At 36.0% G+C, this 9,675-nt stretch overlaps 1 protein-coding gene across 1 annotated transcript in view; it reads left to right on the top strand.

The window, feature by feature from the left end:
* The first annotated feature begins 11 nt into the window (after nt 1–11).
* Nucleotides 12–9,675, top strand: part of defl (Integrator complex subunit 7) — a 31,712-nt gene continuing 22,048 nt past the window's right edge. The window contains exons 1-9 of the mRNA XM_069841725.1: nt 12–234; nt 328–457; nt 2,147–2,270; nt 2,350–2,510; nt 3,117–3,363; nt 5,856–6,093; nt 7,412–7,511; nt 8,062–8,270; nt 9,059–9,207. Coding sequence (XP_069697826.1) covers nt 144–234; nt 328–457; nt 2,147–2,270; nt 2,350–2,510; nt 3,117–3,363; nt 5,856–6,093; nt 7,412–7,511; nt 8,062–8,270; nt 9,059–9,207 — 1,449 coding nt within the window. The 5' untranslated portion in view covers nt 12–143. The remainder of the gene's footprint in view (nt 235–327; nt 458–2,146; nt 2,271–2,349; nt 2,511–3,116; nt 3,364–5,855; nt 6,094–7,411; nt 7,512–8,061; nt 8,271–9,058; nt 9,208–9,675) is intronic.

The raw sequence follows: 9,675 nt of genomic DNA, 5'->3' as shown, positions 1-9,675 counted from the left end.
ACAGATGAATGATAGTGAAAGAAGATTGATACTCATACTCTCGACCTTGTAGACTGTGAATCATTGGAAAGCAGCTGAACAGTGTTGGAAACCAAATAGAATTGACAGGTGCAGTAGGAAGGAGGCATGCTCGAATTGTAAAAATGCTAGGAGTGCGGGTGAATGCTTTCAATGAGAATGGCTTAGGAGAACCTGAGCAAGACGCAAATTCAGCTTTAACAGAGCTAGATAAAGGTGAGTAGTAACTATATATAAATTATTAAATGTGGAATTTGATAATATTTGCTGCCGTCAACTAGTTGAGGTTACGTTGCATAATTATTGCAGGACTACGGTCTGGACGTGTTGGTGAACAATGTGAAGCAATTGTTAGATTTCCAAGACTGTTCGAAAAGTATCCTTTCCCGATCTTAATCAATTCATCTTTGCTTAAACTTGCTGATGTCTTCAGAGTTGGGTGAGTAAAACATTCCCTGATATTTTCTATGTTGATTAGCTGCCGGATGAGTTGAGCATAGAGATTTTGAGTTTCTGTAGCTACATCTTATTGCATTTCTTTAGAGAACGTGAACTGCAGTAATCCACTTGTCTCCCTCATCATTAGGTCACTAATACCCCCAAAATGTCATTTTATTCGGGAGGAAAATGACATAAGAAATTGCCCGCGTTTTCTTATGATACGATGTCTGCGTCGATTGTGACGGGAGGACTGTGGTTTTACATGTTTTAGATTTTTAAAGTTTTACGTAGTTTTGGACGGTGGCCCGGTAACGTAATGTTATGTTCGTTTGTAGGTGATGTTTACTGCTTGGTGGCGATCGGAGTAGTTTAGGTTAGCTTAGCTTGGGTTGGTTAAGGTTAGGTTATTTTAGGTAGTGATAGGTTATGTCAGGTTACAATCGAAATTCTGTGCTTCCGAAATTTTTTTGTGTTGCCTTTTGAAAGTCGAGCATAAAATCGTCGTTTGTGAAAAAAAAAGTTCGGGAAAATTTTAGAACATGGATTGCATGGGAGGAGACTGCAGGGAAAGTAGCTAGTTGCAAGGTAGGTGCGGTGGAGGTAGAGGGGAAGGGTGCAATCCATGTTCTGGAGTTTATCCAAAAGTTCGAAAATCGTGGACTTCCAGATTTACCCCATAGCCTCCACAGTTCCTCCTGTATTGTATTTTTGGCCTGCTTTCTACACGTCCATCATTACGGATGTAATTGTAATTGTTCGACATATTACAATCATTTGCTTTTACCGCCAATGTTATCCCTTCCTCTTAAATCATACTCCTATCCATCATTCACATTAATTATTAGACATTCATTGATAAAATTAGCCTTTTTCATTTCAAACATTATTTCTCCTGGACCTCTCGAACCGAGGTATCAGCAAAAGCTGAAATTGTTGAAGAAGCTGTTATAATAGCTGAGCGAAAGCGTGTGCGACTGTGGAACCAAGGATTGACCTTTTAATTAGGAGTTTCTTGCCTGTGGTAATCTCGAACTATCATGTATATTTTATTGTACCTTGTGATTACAGAAATATCACAGAGTGAAAGGAAGGTAAAAGATGAGAGAGAATTAGAGATAGAGAAAAGGGAAAATGAGAAAACGATTCAGTTAGTAAACTTTTCATCATACCTCTAGTTCTTCCATTCCCTTATTGATGACTCCCCTCCCTGCTCGCTTCCTATAACTTGCACCTCCTTCCTTCCTTCACGGCCCAATTTGTAGTTCAGGAGTGAGACTTTCAGTGGTTTACTTTCTAACGTTCTGCACATCTTATTTTGATATTGTGTTATACTACCCTTTGTCTTTTGAATCAGAAATAATCTACAATTGATTCCATTTGAAATAATCGACTTGAAGTATACTTATAAAAAATAATTATAATTAAAAAGATGCACAGGTAAATGTTCAGCACATCACCGCCACTTCGTAACAGTGCCATATTGTATTTTTGGTCCAGGGAAAATACTCGAATTTTACGAAAACATTCACCCCTGCCACTTCGTAGCAATACTGTATTGTATTTTTGGCCTGGGAAATTACAATATTACGTTACTACTAAATGGCGGTGATGTGCTGAACTTTTAATGATACACGTATTGGTAACATTATCAGTAAATAAATGCCTAATTATCTGTTTTTTATTTCAGGAATAATTTCTTACGTGTATGGGTGCTGCGAGTCTGTCAACAAAGCGAGAAGCATTTGGATAAGATATTAAATGTTGATGAATTTGTGCGTCGGATTTTTAGTGTAATACATTCAAATGATCCTGTAAGTAAGAATTGTTATTACATAATTAAGGTATTTGTTTTGGTATGCCCTTTTATTCATATTAAATTCTTCCTGGTAGGTGGCCAGAGCTCTTACATTACGAACATTAGGAAGTGTTGCTGGAATCATTCCAGAGAGACAACAGGTACATCACAGTATTCGCCGCAGTTTGGATTCTCATGATACAGTAGAAGTGGAGGCAGCAATATATGCTGCCATGCAATTTGCTGCACAATCAAAGTAGGTTACATATTATATTGTTATAACTAATTAATAAAAGATAAGCAAATAAGGTATTTTAAAATAGCATTTTTTTTTTATTTTGCATCTTACTACTTAATTGGAAGTCTTTTTAAATACTGGATTAGAATTTAAAACGTGACATACAGTAAATGAGATATTTCATTACTTTCTCTTTGTCAATTATTACACACCATAAAAATTATATATCGTCGCTGCATCTCCAAAATCTGCTGTGTTTTTAAAAAGATTTTGCAGGAGAAAGAAAAAAAGTATTGTCACTTTTAATTCCCTTGATTTTCAAAACTATTTTCGGTATAATTTCAATAGTTACAATACAAATGATGCAATTATACCAAAAGTAGTTTTGAAAGTCAAGGGAATTAAAAATGACAGTGCTTTTTTCTTTCTTCTGCAAAATCTTTTTAAAAACACAGCGGATTTTGGAGGTGCAGCAATAATATGGTACATAAAGCTCTAGGTTTTGTGGTAGAAATTGTACCATTGGTAGTACAATATGTTAAATCCATTTGAAAGTGATTTTGAAGATCATGTTAATTTTATTTTAAAACACATATATTTACACCAAAACGCTCTTCTTTCCAGATTGTTTGCAGTCAGCATGTGCAATAAGATATCCGACATGATTCAGGGCTTGGCAACCCCTGCACATATGAAGTTGCAGCTGATTCCTATTTTACAACACATGCACCATGACACCTCGACAGCTGCTATGGTGCGCCAATTATGTACAGATCTGTTGCCAAGCTATCCTGCTCAGGAATTCGTTCTGGTTACACTCAATTCTCTAACACAGCTTGCTTCTGCAACATTGGTTGATATTCCAAACCAAGTAAGAAGTAGGCTAATGATGCAATTGAATTTATGTACGTTTTATACAGTCTGTACAAAACTAGAAAGGTATTGACAGTTCAGCGGCTTCCAAGCATCACCATGGCAACCGCTCAGTCTAGCCAATCAGAGACCATGACAACAGGCCGACATTGCCGACTGTTTCGCAGCGAGCATGTGGTTTGTTTGGAAGTGTTGAATCTTCGTTACTGTGTTACAGCAAGTATTGGTGTTGTGTCGTGGATATTGTTTTCGTAGATATTTTTTGTTGATGAAGATAGAATTAGTTCGAGTTTAGTTTTAAATTTAATTTAGTTATGAGTGTATTTGTAATGCGATTTATAGTGTCCGTGTGTTTCACATATACAATGTCGCAAGGCATCACTTTCAGTTAGCGGCACAAAACAAACCATGGACTCAGAGGGAGAAAGGAGTGCTACAAGAAACAGCAAGAGACCTAGAAGTAACGGAAAAGGTGCTCCTCTTACAAGTGAGGCGAGAGAAATGGTTTGTAATGTACGAGACTATTTCGAGAAAGAAGAGACAATGGCGGGCCTCTTATTCCTGCACAAGAGGTGGTAAACAGTACTGCAGAGACTCTCAAAATAGGAAAGAACACCATCGTTAAATAGGAAAGGAGAAATTTAAATTGAATGAGCAAGAGGATGAATCTTCCCAACTTGAAACCCCGGGAAAGAAAGGGAAAGTGGAAAAGCGGGTGATAAATTTAGATGCCTTTCAGGAAGATGCAATCCTGCAGTATGTATATTTATATTATTGATGAGAGGAGCATCCTACGTTAAAAAAGCTGCAAACTTCGCTTTGAGATGCGGATCTTTTCAACAGCATGTTTCTTCCCTGCACACTGTCTTAAAGAATTTAGGTTTCAAGTTTTAAAAAATCAATGGTCGTAAGGTATTAATGTAGAGAAATTATCCCTTACACACTATGTACCATATTCGGATTCATACGTTTATTATTATTATTATTATTACCGTATTATTACGTATTATATTAGTCTGGTCAAAGACTGTATGATACAAATTTATGTGTTTACGAATTCGTGTCAGCTGCTTAGTTCTGACACGGCAGACAGGCGGCGCAAAGAGCCGCACCGCACAACTTTACAACGTCGCTCCCTTTCCGCGTGTGCGAGAGAGAAGTGTCAATATCTTTCTAGTTTTGTATAGACTGTAGGCTATGTTACTACAGTTTCTTATACTATAAATTGTTTTTACTATATAGCGAGGCTGCTTCTTCACTTCATGGTATAGGCAGAATGCCTGTTTCGGCTTCGAAGATCCCTCCATCTCTTTCTTTGTCATCCCTTGTTTCTTTGCCTGTTAAGTCTCTGCAGCTTGCTTAAGGAGTCCATCCATTTCCATCATATTTATATATGATATCGAGCTATCTTTTTATTAATTAAATATAATATATTTAACTCATTTCTAATATCTTCATTGCATATTCTGTCGAGTTTTGAACATCTCTTCACAGTGTGTAGAAAACACATTTCTGCATTTTCTGTATTTTACTTGTTTCTTTCTTTATGGGGACCCAGCTTTCGGAGCCATTGAAAAAGTATTGGAGTAACCGTAGTTCTGCATAATTTTAATTTAGTATCCTTTCTCATCAATTTAAAAAGAACAAGAACTGTAATGAGAGAAAGTGTTAGTGTACAAGAGAGATTAATTGTGACTAAGATTTTTAGCAACCGGAGCAAGCTGAGATAATTAGAGTTCAATATATCCCATAAACAAGACATATCTTTGCATGATTGAGAACTATCCTTCAAACTTCTTTCTCCTTCTCCGTTATTTTTGATACCACACTCAGTGCACTGAACTTTTTCTGAAATATCACACCTGCAAATTGTAACTGATGGCAACTCAGCTCGATCATGCTACATATGACCCAGATTAAATGGTGGTGGAGTGGGTAAATCGAGAGATCAGGTGGTTGCCCTAACCAACTACCCAGCATGAGTTCAGTCATCCCAGCAAGCCTGCTAACCATCCCATCAGTAGAATTCCTGCAAAAATCGGACACTGCTGATTGGATTGTGTGTAGCCACGTTTAGGGTAGTGGAATGGTAAGGCTTCCATCTCATGAGACACTAGGCACTGATTAGCAGTAAGAATGTCAGTCTTATGTGCTGACTACCTTTGCCCCAAGACAGCACCTTCCTACACGTTTTTATTAGAGACTAAGTGAACTCAGGGCCATAATGTGGCTGAAAGGATTCGATCAATGGGAAAAATCCATAACCTCGTTGGGAATCGAACCTGCGACCTTCTGGCTTGTAGTGCAAAACCTTAGCACTCCCATAGTTAGGGTGTAGTGTAATATAAATCCTTTAAAGTGTTTATTCTTTTGTTTTTTTTTCTCTGAATTTCTGCCTAACCAAAGGTCTTTGCTTATTACTTCTTTGTGTATACAGTCTGCACGAATTTGTATAAACTGTAGTAGTTACATAATATATTATTTTTTTAGGTCTCACTATTGCTACATTATCTTCGGACAGATCCTCGATGGGCTGTGAAAGCCCAGGTATTACAAGGACTACACCTTCTAGCAGGTCAAGGAGCTCATTTATGGCCTCCTGGAGCTGTAGAAGCTATTGTGGATGTTGCCCTTAATACACCATATCAGAAAGTTCTGAGTTGGTCACTTGATGTTCTTCAAGTGCTTGCTAAATCAACTGCAACTTGCCATTCCCAACTCCATCCTGGTAAGAACTATTGCACTGAACATTTATTCTTCATATGAAATACTGTATATATGCGAATACACCTTGCATATTTTTTCCGGAATTTAGCGAAGAGAAACTGAGATTCACGTATTATTTGAAACACAAATTACAGCCAATTTTATTTTATTTTTTAAATTTTCTTTTCTAAAATCAGGATGCGTGGATTATTTGATGGCATGGAGTATTCACGTATATACAGTACTGTATGTAGTATTTATCCTGAACATGAACTAATATTTTTTTTTTTTTTTTGTATCATTAATTAAATAAAATTTAATCAATCCGTAGATTGGCGGCCAATTGGAACAAGCTAATGTGGTCACTGAGTAGGAATTAATTCATGTAATGACTTAAGCTTCTTATCATTAAGAGAATGTTTTTATATATTGTTTTAACTTGTTTTGAAAATTCTCCTTTAATGGAGTTATGCCATGAATTAATTCATGTTATGACTCGAGCTTCATATAATTAAGAGAGTGTTTTTATATATTGTTTTAACTTGTTTTGAAAATTCTCCTTTAATGGAGTTATGCCATGAATTAATTCATGTAATGACTCAAGCTTCATATTAGAGATGAACAACAATCGAGAAAGCGAGACTAACAGTGCCCAAAAACCGAAAACCTGCACGACAATGTTATATTACGTCGCGTCCTTGATGTAAGACTACAGTGTCTTCTGAGACTCGATATTGATCATCTCCCAAAGTCCCGAAGCAGCCTTCAGTCACCACAGTTGTTTATACCTGACTGAACTTTTATCTACTTTGGCAACTGTTATATATGTATAAACAATCAAGTAGCCTATTTGAAACATCATCTCTACCTTTCAATGTATAATAATCTGTTCCCCAGTCTTTATTTAATTACTAGGCCCTTATTAAAAGGCTAGAAATTTTCTTTTCATGTGTTTAATATCAAGTGTGCAATCTCAAGTAAAAAGATATTAATGTCATCTTTTATGTTTCTTAGAAATGCACATTTATTTGAGAATTTTTTTTTTCTATTTATATAACCATAGGTATATAATAGAACCAGAACATTTTAATAACTAAGATACTGTTCTGTTTTGTCTTTTTGTCTCATTTAAACATTTATGTTATTTATTTCAATGATGTATGTTATTCAAAGTTACGAAATCTTTCCACGCTGACCAAATGCTATTTCGAGAATGACGAACTGAGACTCGAAAGACAAATGCAGCGAACAAGTGAGCAAGAGCGGCAGTTAGTTTTGTTCATCTCTACTTCATATCATTAAGAGAGTGTTTTTATATATTATTTTAACTTGTTTTTCAGATTCTCCTTTAATGGAGTTATGCAGTCGAAGTTGCTATTCCAGTAATCCTGTCATTGCAGCGAAAGCAGTGCAAGTAATGACCAGAATTGTGTGCTACTGGTAAGAATTTTTTTTAATCCAGTGACAGGTACTTGATTTTGTATCATTTGCTGAAGAATACCCCTCTGTGAACAATGTGTTCAAGCTATAGTTCTCTCTGCAACCATAGGAAAAGTGGTGGGATGCTGGTAGGGAAAATGGGAGAACCCTGCAAATATCTATCACCAAGCACCAATTTACTATTGTCAAATATGAACGTAATTAATTTTCTCTTGTACATATTTTCCACATTTCCATTTTTAATTTTCTTAATTCATAAAGATGCTGACCTTTGTCATATTTCAGCAACTATTTTTTTTTCCAATCCAAGTCAGAACTTTATTCTTTTACCAAGATTGATACAATTTTTATTTTCTGATTGTACATTGTAGTGAAGATGAAGGGTTGTACTTCTGTTTTAAAAGATCGATGTCAGAAGTTACTTTACTTCTTCATCACCATATTTGTCAGTATGTAACACTAGTTATTCAGCATGACCCACATTCTGCAGACTTTATTACAATGGAAATAAAGGAGACCATTTTCATTTGTAACATTTTTCTTTGTTCAGCTACAAAGAAGAGATGCCAGTGAATGGAGTGAGTGAGACAGTGGACACAGTTGAATCTCTCTTCCTTCTTGTAACCTGCGACTCAGGACAGGAACACAATTACGAGCTTAAAGTTTGCCTTCGCTGCGCAGTCAGTCTATGTCATGTTCATCGAGATCTCTGCCCTCGTTTTGTGGATCTCATTGGAACTCGTCTGATGGGCACCTCAGGTTAGATATTTATTTATTTTTATTTATTCATTTATTCATTCATTCATTTAAGTATTTATTTAAATGCATAAAGGCTACTTAATATTTGCAGAGCCAGTTCAATAATTTCACAGTAAGTTTGATCCTTGGAAAAAGACTAAGAATTTTTATCTTCATAACATCCATACTCCTCTGTGAAGTATATAATGTTCTGTCAAATGAATACTGCAGTATTATTTCTTGAAGAGTTTGGTGTTAACCACTTATTTTCTCCCTGTGCTGCAGTTAGAATGTGTACTGGATATGATACACAATGCAGTTAGTAGTAGGTAGCATTGCACTAAAACAAATTTTATCTTGGGTGTATATACTGGACGTGATTCGTCACTTCCCACATCACTATGTAATCGTTTTTCCCTCTCAGTTTTTCCATTTATTGTGTTTCCTATTATTGGATTAAGTTGCGTAGTAGCTTTAGGAGCAAGCAGTATAGAAAAATGAAAATAAAAAAATATTTAATGAATAAGCGTTATCAGCAGTTTTCTATTGTGGAAAACACGAATGCAAATATGTTACAAAGATATTTTTAAAAAATGCGATATATTTAATGCAATATAACATCTCAGAAGATTTGAAAGATAAATATAAAGAATTTAATGTATGTTGATGATCAATTGATCCTAGCAAGAAAATATGCTATATAAAGGGGATTGTTTGAATTCTATAACATAACTAAAAACTTTAATCTATCTCCAAGAATAGAACTAAGATGATATCTTCTATAGGAAAAGCAATTTCTTACTTTCTAGGATCATGTAGTGTTCAGCTGTGTGAAGCTCTTGGAGCAATTGGAGGCCTACAAGCTGGAGCACTTCTCAATCTCTTACCAGATATTTTGGAGAAACTTAGAGAGTTGAAGGAAGTTGAGAAGCTCACTCCAGAACAAGTTCATACGAAGGTATTGTAATTTCAACTTATAAATGTTTATATATAAATGTTGGCATCTTAAATATTTTTACCACAGTAATAATTGTATATATTAATTTTTGGTTATACGACTAAGTGGGTACCTCAGTTGGTAGAGCCACTACCTTCGGACTAGAAGGTCCTGAGTTCAATTCTGGATGGTGGTGGGCTATTTCTCATTGTCAAAACTTCCAGAACGGCCCCAAGGTTCACTCAGCCTTCTATCAGATTAAGTATTGGGTCTTTCCCGGAGGTAAAAGATAGTAGGAGCATAGTGCTGACCACATCACCTCATTTTAGTGCCGAGATCATGAAAGCATGGAGTTCTACCTTCATGCCACCCAAGTGCCTTAGTGGTGTGTAAAAGGAATACCTATGACTAAGAGCCAATGAGTTTAAAGAGTGGGATTTGTACACCAAGACTGAATTTGAGTGTGGGTTTGAGTTTCACTTGGGATGG

The sequence above is a fragment of the Periplaneta americana genome, chromosome 12 (genome assembly GCF_040183065.1).
Source record: "Periplaneta americana isolate PAMFEO1 chromosome 12, P.americana_PAMFEO1_priV1, whole genome shotgun sequence".
NCBI lineage: Eukaryota > Metazoa > Arthropoda > Insecta > Blattodea > Blattidae > Periplaneta > Periplaneta americana.
This window is presented reverse-complemented; position numbering and strand designations above follow the sequence as displayed.